Raw genomic sequence first — 13,036 nt, 5'->3', positions numbered from 1 at the left:
GCCTCTCAGGTGATCCCCTGAAGCGCCCCTCCTCCACAACGCATGATCCTGGTGAGAGCGACTCTACGGTCATCACCTTGTGGTGCCCCTCTTCCCCCACCCCTGGGTCCTGGTGAAGTCCTCTCTTGGGTCATCCCCCCTGTTTCCTCTCCCCCTCACTCCCTGGGGTCATTGATTCAATCGTATTTATTCAACTGTATTTATTGAGCACTTACTGTGTTTAGAGCACTGCCTCTTTGGGGTCTTCTCCCTGCAGCCCCCCGTTTCCAGGGCCTGGCTGCAGTGGAAGGCATTTCCAGGGGCGGGTGGGTGGGGGAGAGGTCTGAAATGGCCGAGCTAGGGAATGGTAGCCAAGGTCGCTCCCTCTGTGAGCCTAGTGGGACTCGATGGGGGGGGGCGGGGCCTCTGGGGTTCCCCCGAGGGGCAGAGGTCCAAGGGGCTGCCCCTCGGCAGGGGGCTTCTTGGTCTGCAAAAGGCGGGGCTGTCAAAGGGCCTGCGCCACCGACCTGTCGAGTAGGGGCCCCGGTGTTCACGGCCCCCGGCGGGCTCTGCCAGACGGTGCCGGAAGGTGAGGAAGATCGGGCTGCTGGACCGAGGCCGGGTTTCCGGAGCCGGGGATGGCCAGAAGGTCAGGTGGGGAGGAACGCGGAGGGCGGTCTTGGGGCCTGGTGGGTAGAGAGGGAGATCGGGTGGGCAGCGGGGAGATTGGGAGGGGGTCGGAGGCCCCCCGACAACCCGGATGAGAGGTCCCGGAGGACAGGACGGAGTGGACGGTGAAGGGTAGAGGTCTGACGGAGACAGCAGGCTGCGCTGGAGCAGCGGGAGAGATGGCACCTTGACATGGGGCCGGGGGCTGGTGGACCAAAGCCACGGAGAGCCCCGGGGAGGAAGATGAGATGGGGGGAGAGTCCTGCGTGACACCAGAGAGTGGGTTGTGGGTCATTTGGCCGATTCTGATGACTCCGAGCCTCGTCCCTCCCCTCCCCTCTGCAAAGCCCAGCTCGGATTTCCGCCGAGCCGGTCTGTGGGTGGACCGCCGCTCCATCAGAGGGCAAAGACCTTCGGGCTCGGTGGTGGACATCCCCGGCCTCATGGGGGGGGTCACGGCCCCGGGTCGCGAGGGGCCGAGGTGGACGCCTGTCCTGGTCCGCCAAGGCTTGGACCTAGGGACGTGCTCGTTGTTGGAGTTCCGTCCCTGACCTTTGTCGGGGGAGAGGAGGGAGGGGGCCCCGGCGGGGGGTGGGGGGACCAAGAGGGAGAAGGAAGCAATGGAGGGGAGAAGCCGGCAGGTCCACCCCCAGGAGGCGATTGGGAGAGGGCCTGAGGAGGGCGGGGGAGGCTGGAATCTCTGCCCCGTTTCATCCCCACATCGTCCCCACACCGGCAAGGCTGGGCCGGGCTCGGAGGGGCCCAGGGAGCTTGGGGTGACCGGGCCGGATCACCGGTCCCAAGCCCTGGGGCGGGGGGGGGGGGGGGGGCGGCGCCGACCGGATGGCCCAGATGCGGTGGGCGGGCGGGGGCGATGGGCGGGATCGGCCCTATGCAAAATGACCGCGACTTCCCCGGTTCCAGGGGCGGGGGGCGGATGTCGCCCCTTCCTGGAAAGGCTCTCCAGAGCCGGACCAGCCCCGCCCCAGCGTGGGGGCGGAGGGGGAGGAAGGGAGGGTAGGAGGATGGGGAGACCGAGACCCAAGATCCCTCGTGGAAGGAGGCACTGGGGATCGGGAGGAGGAGGAGGAAAGGGAGAGCGGACGGCAGGACTTCACGGTCACGCACCGACGCGTCCAGGCTCACGGACCCCGATCCGCCCGATAAGTCAAGCCGGAGTCTGACACCTCCGGGGACGGCGGTGGCAAGAGGTAAGAGGCACCACGACCTCCGCCCCCCCTGACTCGGAGTTCGAGGGACCGCCCCCTCCTCGACTGCCAGGGACCCCCTTCCCGGACCACCTACATGTGAGCCCCTGCGGCCTGGGCTGAGGGAGGGGGGTGGGCAGGGAGAGAGAGAGAGGGACAGAACCTCTGTGGGAAGGTGAGAGAGAATCCGTTCATTCAATCGTATTTAGTGAGCGCTTACTGTGTACAGAGCACTGTACTAAGCGCTTGGGAAGTACAATTCAGCAACAGAGACATTCCCTGCCCACAACGGGATACAACGGGATACAGAGCACGGGCTTTGGAGTCAGGGCTCATGAGTTCGAATCCCAGCTCTGCCACTTGTCAGCTGTGTGACTGTGGGCAAGTCACTTAACTTCTCTGTGCCTCAGTTTCCTCATCTGTAAAATGGGGATTAAGACTGTGAGCCCTACGTGGGACAACCTGATTCCCCTGTGTCTACCCCAGCGCTTAGAACAGTGCTCGGCACATAGTAAGCGCTTAACAAATACCAACATTATTATACAAAGTCCGTAGTAGAGTGGCTATTGGAATGCGTTGGGTTTTTACGGTATTTGTTAAGCACTTACTAGAGAAGCCGCTTGGCATAGTGGAAAGGGCTAGGGTCTGGGAGTCAGAAGGTCATGGGTTCTAATCCCAGCTCTGCCACTTGTCTGCCGGGTGACCTTGGGCAAGTCCCTTCACTTCTCTGTGCTTCAGTTACCTCATCTGACAAATGAGAATGAGGAGTAAGACTGAGCCCCATACAATGCTATGTGCAGTCTAACTGGTATCTACAGTGAGTTTACAGTGCAGAGGGAGATACAGACATTAATATAAATAAATTACATAATAATTTATGATCTAATCATCATCATCATGGTATTTGTTAAGCACTGTACTAAGCACTGGGATGGATACAAGCAAAGCGAGTTGGATACAGTCCCTGTCCCACATGGGGCTCACAGTCTCAATCCCCATTTTGTAGATGAGATATCTGAGGCACAGAGAAGTGAAGTAACTTGCCCAAAATCATACAGCTGACAAGTCGTGGAGCCGGGATTAGAACCCAATGAACTCTGACTTCCAAACATGACCTCTGACTTCACTAAGCCACCCTGCTTTTTTGGGCCCGGAGGAGGGATGACTAAAGGGAACACGTCAGGGCGACACAGAAGGGAGTAGGAGAAGAGGAAAGGAAGGCTTTTTCGGGGAAGGCCTCTTGGAGATGGGCCTTCAATAAAGCTTTGAAGCAGGGGAGAGTAACTGTCTGTTAGATATGAGGAGGGAGGGCTTAGGAAACACTTCACAAGCACCTTTAAAAAAAAATACACCAATAGTATTTATCAAGAATCTGAATGGCCCAGTGGAAAGAGCACTAAACCACATTTGCCATTTGTCTGCTGTGTGATCTTGGGCAAGTCATTTAACATCTCTGCCTCCCTTTATTCATTTGTAAAATGACTAAATTCCTCCTCTCCCTTCCCCCTTAGATAGTGAGTCTCTTGTGTATCCAGGCTTTCTTCTGAATATTTTGTAAACAGAACTCCTTTATCTTCCCACTCAAACCCTGTCCTCCCCTTGACTTTCCCACCATTGTAGACAGCACCACCATCCATCCTATCTCCTAAACCTGAAACTTTGGCATTATCCTTGACTCCTGTTTCTCATTCAACCCACATATTCAATCCATCACTAAATCCTTTTGCTTTGCCCTTCACAGTATTGCTAAAATCTGCCCTTTCCTCTCCATCTAAACTGCTACCATGATAATCCAAACACTTATTCTATCCCACCTTGATTACTGTATTAACTTCCTTGCTGACCTCCTAGCCTCATGTCTCTCCCCATGCCAGGCCATCCTTCACTCTGCTGCCAGGATGGTTTTTCTATAAAAATGTTCGGGACATGTCACCTTGCTCCTCAAAAAACTCCAGTGGTTGCCCAACCACCGCCGCATCAAACAGAAACTCCTCACCATTGGCTTTAAAGCACGCTACCACCTTGCCCACTCCTATCTCACCTTACTTCTCTCCTTCTACAACCTGGCCTGCAGACTTCATACCTCTAGTGCTAACCTTCTCACTGTGCCTCCATCCTACCTGTCTTGCGGCCGCCCCTTAGACCATGTCCTGCCTCTGGTTTGGAATGTCCTACCTCCTCTAATCTGACAGACAATTATACTCCCTCCTTTAAGGTCTTACTGAAGGTACATCTCCTCCAAGAAGCCTTCCCAGACTAAGCTCCCCTTTTCCTCATCTCCCACACCCTTCCATGTCACCCCGGCTTGCTCCCTTTGCTTCCCCCTCCCCAGCCCCCCAGCATTTATATACATATCTATAATTTTATATATTTGTATTGATGTCTGTTCCCCCACTCTAGACTGTAAGCTCATTTTGGGCAGGGAATGTGACTGTTTATTGCTGTATTGTACTCTCCCAAGCGTTTAGTACAGTGCTCTGCATCCAGTAAGCACTCAATAAATATAATTGAATGAATGAATGAAATCATTCCCTGAGTGCTAGCAAGCGTCATCAATCCATCCCCAAACTGGGGCCTGGGGATAGGCTTAATGAAAAGAATAATAATAGGCTCCAGCCTGCCCTTTGGAGGAACCGCAGGCCAGACACTGCTGGCCACTAGTCGCTCCCGCTGGATGTGGGATAGACTTGGGCCAAGGTGGAGCTCGGCCTGAATTTTGGCCTCTTCTTCAGACGCAGGTCAAGCAGGATATGTCACCCCAGTTGTCGCTGATCCCCCCGAGGGCGATGACCAGGTCCTCCAAATTAGGAGCTTCCAGTAGCCCGCCCGTGCACGGCTTTGGGGGCATCCTGACGGCACTTGGGGACTTTGGGCCCTTCCAGAAGTGGCTGGTGTTCTGGCTGGCCCTTCCCAGCATGATCAGCCCCTTCTTCTTCTTCGGCCAAATGTTCATGCTTCTGGAGCCGCAACACCATTGCAACACCTCCTGGATCCTGGCCCTGAGCCCCAACCTGAGCAAAGAGCAGCAGCTTTACCTGACCCTCCCACGCCAGGCCAATGGGACCTTCGAGGCCTGCCGCATGTACAGACCAGAACCGGGGTGGGGCATTGACAAGATCATCTCCTTCGGACTGAACGAAACAGAGGACTGCCAGGATGGCTGGGTATACCTCTCGGAGGAGCCGCCTTCTCTGGTCACCGAGGTGGGTCCCGGCCATGGTCTGGCCTCATTCCTGCTTCTCCCTGGGCCTAGTGAAGGGGGTGGGTGTGTCGCTGGGATTGGAGTGAAAAAGTGAAGTGTGCAGAGGCAGAGAGAGAGAGAGAGAGAGTGTGTGTGTGTGTGTGTGTGTGTGTGTGTGTGTGTGTGTGTGTGTGTCCATCCAGTCTTCCCATCAGGGCAAAACTGGTTCAGTCACTGGGAGGGCCCAGTTGAGGACTCTGGATTTGATTGGGTTCGGAGACAGTTGACTGGTACAAATTATTGGCTACATGGGGCCTTTGACTTCTACTCTGTAAGTTTCTTGTGGACAGGGATACCAACACGGAAGCAACGTGGCATAGTGGAAGGAGCATGGACTTGGGACTCTAAGGTTGTGGGTTCTAATCCCGGCCCCAACACTTGTCAGCTGTGTGACCTTGGACAAGTCACTTAACTTCTTTGTGCCTCAGTTATCTCACCTGTACAATGGGGATTAAGACTGTGAGCCCCACGTGGGACAAACTGGTAATTTTGTATCTACCCCAGCACTTAGAACAGTGCTTGGCTCATAGTAAGTGCTTAACAGATACCATCCTCATTATCATCAACGCTGGTAGTGTACATGCCAAAGCACCTAGGTCAGTGCTAGATGCACATTAAGTGTTCAATAAATACCAATGATTGATTGAGTGATTGATTCCCCTCCAGTGTCCACGTGTGTTTCCAACTTGTAGCAGTAAATGAATCAAGGGATCATGGGAGAGTATGGATAGTCAATCAATCAATCATTGGCATTTATTGAGCGCTGTCCTGAGCACTTGGGAGAGTATAATACAACAAGGTGGATGGACATATCCCTGCCCACAACAATCTATAGGGATGGAAAGGTACTGAGCCAGGCCCCAGCTTCTCTAAGCTTGGGCCAGAAAGTGGCCATGATGACCGGTCAGGCCGGAGGGTGACCGGCTACCATGAGGATGATGTCGAGTTTCTACCGCCCATGATGTCACACCAGGGTTAGCTGGCCCCTTTCTCCAAAGGAGACCAGCTATGGTGGGGAAATCCCCGGGGCTTATCCAAGCCCCGTGCCTATGGCCCCTAGGCCCAGAAACATTCTCAAGGCGGCATCTTCCTCCACAGTTCAACCTGGTCTGCGACCGGAAGTATGAGAAGGAGGTCTCCCAGTCCATCTTCATGGCCGGGCTGCTGCTTGGGGCAGCCACCTTCGGTCCACTCAGTGACAGGTGAGGGGACGGGGTCAATTCTTCTCTATCATTATTATTGTGGGTGCTAAGCAATGTTCTCCACAGTCCTACGGCCCCCGACCCAGCCCCTTGGCTCTTGGCTTGTTCTCTCAGGTTCGGCCGCCGCATCACCATCCTTGTGGAGCTGCTGCTGCAGGCCGTAATCGGCATCGGTACGGCCTTCGTCCCCAACTTCTACCTGTACATGGCGCTGCGGTTTGTGGTGGGCACTGCCGTCTCTGGATTCGCCATCAGCTATATCACCTTGAGTGAGTGCTGGGGCCAGGGCGGGGGTGGGGGCCAAGACGCTCGCTGTTATCAACACAAAACCAGGCACATCTTGCAGTAGGAGATTCATTGGTCGATGGGAGTCTGGGCTCATTCCCAGATTTAGAGACCCAAGTAGAGAATCAAAGCTCTGAAATGGGTCCATGGCTTCCTTCAGTCACTCAACCCATCAGTGGGTCTTTACTGCACACCTTCTGTGCTGTGGGCATAACCAAATATCTCTATTGATGACACAAAGCTAAGTGCTGTCATAAAATTCCATGACTGGGGCAGCATACTGGCCAATGAGGCAATGATAGACAAGGAAGTTGAAAAACGAATGAGGAAGGCCAACACATCCTTTGGGAGGTGATCAGAGAGGGGCGAAAATGTAGAGTCCCGCTCCAGATGAAATTTAAGTTCTCCAGAGCTGTAGTGTTGTCCATCCTAACCGTGGCCTCGCCCTTCTCCCCACACAGCCACAGAATGGGTAGGGCCCACCCAACGAACGCTGGCGGTGACCATCGCACCCTGCTTCTTTGCATTGGGTCAGATGGTCCTGGCGGGGCTGGCCTACGGGTTGCGGAACTGGAGGCTACTGCAGCTCGCCGGTGCATCCCCCATCGTCCTGCTCTTTTTCTATGTCTGGTGAGTGAGATGGGCACAGGTCACCACAAGGGGCCCGGGCTCCGGCCGCTGCCCAGGAGGTCAGAGGATCAGTGCCCAGGGTGGGCCGAGTCCAGGAGCTTCTGCGGTCACCACCCTTGTCAATGTTGGAGCCCACTGGACTCCTAGCACGAGGGAACAAGTCAGTATGGCAGCAGCAGCAATGATGTTCAGTGAGCATCCACGGGTGTTGTGCACTGTGCTACCAGTTCAGGAATCAAAGCAATCACAAAAGGCCAAAAAAGCAAGTGACTCATTCCCTGCCTACAAGGAGCATTCACCCTAAATGAGGGAAGGGGGAGTTCCTGGGTTGTCCACCAGTCCTTTGTCTGATTGGACAGCCAGAAATGTTTGAACCAGCTGGGGCCAAGCCCCAACCTCAGATCCGAATAGCTTCCCAACCTAGCACATCCTTGCAGGGTCCTCCCAGAGTCAGCACGTTGGCTCCTGGTCCGTGGGAGAGTGGATGAGGCCCGGGAGCTCATGAAGAAAGCAGCAGGCTGCAACCACCGCATGATCCCTCAGGAGCTGCTGGACAAGGTACTGGGGTCTGGGGGCTAGGGGCACCTGGGGAACAGTTGGAGTTGGGGGGCTTGGCCAAGCGACGTTCCTCTGGCTCCCCATGATTGGGTCTCTTGGCTGAAGATGAAGGGGAGCCTTGGAACTGGAGATGGACAGTGCAAAGAATGTTCAGTCAGCTTACCCTGTCCAGTCTGGTTGTGAGGAGCCCTGTCTGCCCCATCACATGGGGAAAGGACCCAGGGGGTCTGTCCAATCTGTTATTTGGATGTATGCATGCATGCTCTCTCTCTGTCTCTGCCTCTGTCTGTCTCTCTGTCTCTTCCTCCCCCCACCACTGCTCTCCCCAAAGCTCCAAAATGAGACAAAGCCACCACGAGGGAATATCCTAGACCTCTTCCGCCAACAGCACCTCAGGAAAGTGACGCTCATTCTGCTGGCAGTGTGGTAAGTGCCTCCCCTTCCCACCCTGCGTTTGGGTTTTGGACCCCCAGCCCAGGATCCTGGTGGGGTTGGGGTTGAAGGGTGGAATGGTGGGAGGTGGAGTGATGGGGGGCAGGGTGCCCATGTTGATGGGTGGGAGGCCGGCCGCTGGCCTGGCTCCAGGTTTGTGGACAGCCTGGTGTACTATGGACTGAGCCTGAACGTGGGGAGCTTTGGCCTGGACATCTATCTGACGCAGCTGGTGTTCGGGCTAGTGGAGTTGCCTGCCCGCCTTGGCTGTGTCGTCGTGCTCCAGCGCTTTGGCAGGAGGCGGTGCCAGGCTTGGACACTTATCGCCGGGGGCGGCATGTGCCTCATCATCATCTTCATCCCCTCAGGTACTGTCCGGACGCCCCCATGCACGGCAGCCCGGTCACCAGACACCTTTGCTGGAGGGAAGCACCCCCTCCGGCCATCCGTTCCCTTCATCTCTCCGTCCCCCTGCTCAACAGTTCTAGAGTATATTGATTACAGCCCCACCTCACGTTTTGGACTTTAAGCTCCTTGTGGTTAGGGAATGTTGCTCTGACTCCTTTGGAACTCTCTCCTGTGCTCAGTACAGTGCCTAGCTTCCAGGCACTGGGACTCTCAGTGCAGAGATGGGGGGTCCACCAGTGAGGGGGCACTGTGTCTTCACAGCCCTGGATGAGGCTCAATTCAAGAATGGCTGTGGCTGGACTCTGCCGCACAGTTTCTCTCGGGTTGAAAGAGTCAGCAGCATTAGTAGTGTTTATTGAGCACCCAGTTGGTGCTGCGCACTGTACAAGGTCCTTGGGAAATACAAAATAAAGAAGGGATGCAGCACTGCTCTCAAAGGGCTGGCAGTCAGGGGAAGATCTCTCTCTCTCTCTCTTTCTCTCTCTCCTCTCTATCTCTGCTGAGTGGCTCAGTCTTTTCCCCACAGTGTCCCCTATCTGCAGCTGTGGAAAACCAGCACTTGGTGGTTTCTGGGAGGTGGGGGCTATTTGGAGCCCATAAATCTGTCCTCATTGCACCTCACTCCAGTGTGGTGAGGATTCAAAAACCTACTGAGCTCCATGCGGTGGGGCGAAGCAGGGGTTAACAGTGGTCAGGGGATATACAGTGAGAAGGGTCTCTGAGCTAATAGCCAAGTCTTCTCTCTCCCTTGCCCCAGACTTTCCCGTGCTCATCACAGTGCTGGCGGTCATCGGCAAGTTTGCCACCACAGCGGCTTTTACCATCTCCTACATCTACTCGGCTGAGCTGTTCCCCACCATCATCAGGTGACTCCCCCTCCCCCGCCCCCAAAACTACTATCACAGTTGGGTGACTCCCTCCCTGTCTCCCCCACTACCACTGTTGGGTGACTCCCTCTCCATCCCCGCCACCACCACCGTCGGTTGGCTCCCTACCTGTCCGTGTCACCACCATCATTGGGTGACTTCCCCCCCTTCCCCACCACTGCCATCATCAGATGATGCCCCGTGTCCAATCCTCACCACTGCCATCACTGCGTTTCCCACCCACCCCCATCCCCGCTACCACAATCGTCAGGTGACTCTTCCCACCATCCCCACCACCAACATTCCCCAGGCCCTGCCATAATCAGGTGACTTCCCCCCATTCCCTGCCACTGCCATCATCCAGTGACTCTCCCCCAGGCCCTGCCATCATTAATAATAATGTTGGTATCTGTTAAGCGCTTACTACGTGCAGAGCACTGTTCTAAGCACTGGGGTATCAGGTTATCAGGTTGTCCCACGTGAGGCTCACAATCTTAAGCCCCATTTTCCAGATGAGGGAACTGAGGCACAGAGAAGTTAAGTGACTTGCCCATAGTCACACAGCTGACAAGTGGCAGAGCTGGGATTTGAACCAATGACATCTGACTCCCAAGCCCGGGCTCTTTCCACTGAGCCATGCTGCTTCATTAGTTGCATCATTAGGTGACTCTCCCCCATCCCTGACACTGCTGTCAACAGGTGGCTTCTTCGTCATCCTCCCTGCATCGGATGACCCCACTACCATTTTTGGGTGACTCCCTCCCCAACCCCACAGTTTGGAATGTGACCGAGAGCCACAATCTTGAACCAGACAGTTGGGAATCCCTTACACTTGGAAAATGTTTCCTCACAAGGAGGACCCCCTTTGAATGGGAATGAGAGCCATTTTGAGATTGGACAGCTCTAGGGAGAAAGAGCATTGTCCAGTTCTTGGAGGAAACAGATCAGTCAGCGTTTACTGAGCACTCATTCTGTGCAGAACACTGCACCAAGTGCTTGGGACAATCCAGTAGCGTGAACTGTCCTACATGGGCTTACAGTCAAATAGGAGAGATTGACCTTAACGTAACTTACAGACAGGAAGAAGAAATTCTTGGCTCCTCTCAAGCCAACCTAAGCATGGAGGCTAGCTATCGTCACTCCCTCCACAAACCTCTTGCTCCTAGCCTCCCTCTTGCTTGTAACTCCCTCCCCCTTCATATATGATTCATACCCTCTCCATCTTCAATGCCTTTCTGAGATCCCATCTCCTCCAAGAGGCCTTCCCTGACTCAGCTCCCATCTCCCGACCCTACATCACCCTGTCAACTAATGACAGAGCTGGAACTAGCACCCAGGTATCCTGCTCCAGGTCCTCTGTGCTCTATCCACAGTGCCCTTATGCTCATGCAGCTATGTGTTGTGTGCTCGGCAGGCAGACGGGCATGGGGCTGGTGGCCATGGCCTCGCGGACTGCTGGCATCATCACCCCTCTGATCGGGCTGCTGAGAGAGTATCACCCTGCCATCCCCATGGCTATCTTCGGGAGCATCCCGATACTCGTGGGGGTCCTCTGCTTCCTGCTCCCGGAAACCAAGGACCGGGAACTCCAAGACTGGCTGGACGGCCCCGGCAACACTCACCAGTTGGTCTCTCTCTCTTCAGTTCGTTGGGAAGCATGCTTTTCCTTGCCTCGGCTGATTAGTTCTGTGATTGATTTGGCCCTGGCTGGATGCTAAGCACTGTGCTGAGCCCTGGGGTGGATACGGGATGGTCAGACTGGAAATGGTCCCTGTGGTCCCACCCGGGACTCCCAGTCTGATCAGGAGGAAGAAATGGAAACTTTTCCGTGTTGTACGGGGGAGGAAACTGAGGCCCAGAGAGGTTGACTCCCGAGATCACACAGCAGGCCAGGGGCAGAACTGGGACTGGAAACCTGTATCTCCCAGATCCCAGCCCTGTGGTCTCACCACTAGGCAATGCTGCCTACTTCAAGGCTGCTCTCATCCGTTTCCTGATATGAAGTCATGTGGTTCCTTTGAGAAACTTGCATAGTAGCTCTTGCCCCAGGTTGGTGGGATCATTTGAGGATGGGGGACTGTGGGAGGATCTGTGGGGGTTCAGGAAGGCTTCTCCACCTGCCCCTTGCACCTCACCAGTCTGCCACCCTTCCTGGTCCCTGGGGGACCACTGTCCTGATCCCAATTCTCTCTCTTTCCCAAGGACCAAGGGGGCAGCCGGAGGCTGCAATGGACAAGACCAGGTGAAGGAAGCGAAAACAGATGTGAGGACGGATGCCCTTCCCTCCACCTACCTGTGACTGAGCTGGCGGCACATGGTCCAGGTGGCTGAGCTCAAGGGACCCTGGGTGCTGAGTGCTGGTGGAGACACCCTGGCTCTGGTCCTGGGGCTCAGAAACCCCCTTTCCTAGGGACACCCTAGCAGACAGACCATCCCCTTGCCCACCCTGTGCTCACCTCTCCACCCACGGATGGTGGCACTGGGCAGGGAAAGTTTCCCTGACCTCTCCCTGCAACCCCTCTCCCACCAGCCTGGCCAGCAGCTGGTCTGGTCTCCAGCTGGGGACAAGTAGAGGAAACATCCTGACCCTCATCATCCACTCAGTTTGGTGACAGTTTGGCAAAGCACAGTTGTTCGAAGGCCCCCTTCCCTCACAGCTCCCGGATCTCAACCCCAATCTGGTGTCACCTTGGCCACCTGATGAGGGAGCTGGGGCGAGGGAGTCACGGAGGAGAAGCAGAGACGTGCAGCCGTCTGATTCCTGATTCCTGGAGGCAGGGGCTGGATTGGACGTCCTTTACAGTCCTTTCTGCCCCAGTCCTCCCAACTCCCTTTCCTTCTCCCTGTCCTGGGATTGGGGTCGGCCCTTGATCCAGGGTTGTCAGTTTAGCATGGCTCCTAAGTAAACTCCAGGAATACTTTTTCCTTGGGGGCTGAAATTGGGGCCGTTTTTCCCCACTATGGAAAATGAAGGTGAGAACCAGACCTTTCATGCTGCTAAAGGGAGAGGTGGGGTTAACCCCCAGCCCAGGACACAGTGAAGCCAGCAGCCAGTCCTGAACCAGAATCCCAAACAAGATAATCATCTGGACGAGTATTTAATGGGCAGCTCAACTGGGAAGAAAATCACAACAGAAAATACTCATCAAAACTGTGCCAAGTGATCCTTGCAGCGGAGGAGGACTGAAACAATCAGGATCGAACTGAGAGTTTGAGTAACAAGGAAAATGCCTCATGTTAGATGCTCTGCTAGATCCTGTGCCAAGCTTGGAGAGATGGAGTTTGTCTCAGAATACCCCTAAATTGAGATCATCTAAACTGTTAGCTCGCTGTGGTCAGGGAACATGTCTATCAAGTCTGTTATATCTTTTTTTATGATAATTTTTAAGCATATACAAGAGAAGCAATGTGGCTTAGTGGCAAGAGCACAGGCATCAGAGGACGTGGCTTCTAATCCCGGCTCTGCCACTCGTCGGCTGTGTGACCTTGGGTAAGCCACTTAACTTCTCTGTGCCTCAGTTACTTCCTCTGTAAAATGGAGATTAAGACTGTGAGCCC

At 55.0% G+C, this 13,036-nt stretch overlaps 1 protein-coding gene across 1 annotated transcript; it reads left to right on the top strand.

Annotated features, from left to right (window-relative positions):
- The first annotated feature begins 1,606 nt into the window (after positions 1 to 1,606).
- LOC100092640 (solute carrier family 22 member 13) lies at positions 1,607 to 12,841 on the top strand. Its single transcript, XM_029078417.2, has 11 exons — positions 1,607 to 1,859; positions 4,589 to 5,059; positions 6,196 to 6,299; positions 6,414 to 6,568; positions 7,046 to 7,214; positions 7,652 to 7,772; positions 8,104 to 8,198; positions 8,358 to 8,572; positions 9,370 to 9,478; positions 10,893 to 11,102; positions 11,681 to 12,841. Exons 2-11 carry the CDS (start codon positions 4,607 to 4,609, stop codon positions 11,775 to 11,777), a joined length of 1,728 nt encoding a protein of 575 aa, XP_028934250.1. The 5' UTR covers positions 1,607 to 1,859; positions 4,589 to 4,606; the 3' UTR covers positions 11,778 to 12,841.
- Positions 12,842 to 13,036: the final 195 nt, after the last annotated feature.

The sequence above is a fragment of the Ornithorhynchus anatinus genome, chromosome 13 (genome assembly GCF_004115215.2).
Source record: "Ornithorhynchus anatinus isolate Pmale09 chromosome 13, mOrnAna1.pri.v4, whole genome shotgun sequence".
Classification (NCBI taxonomy): domain Eukaryota; kingdom Metazoa; phylum Chordata; class Mammalia; order Monotremata; family Ornithorhynchidae; genus Ornithorhynchus; species Ornithorhynchus anatinus.
The sequence above is the reverse complement of the archived record's forward strand: the minus strand, read 5'-3'. Positions and strand labels throughout refer to the sequence as shown.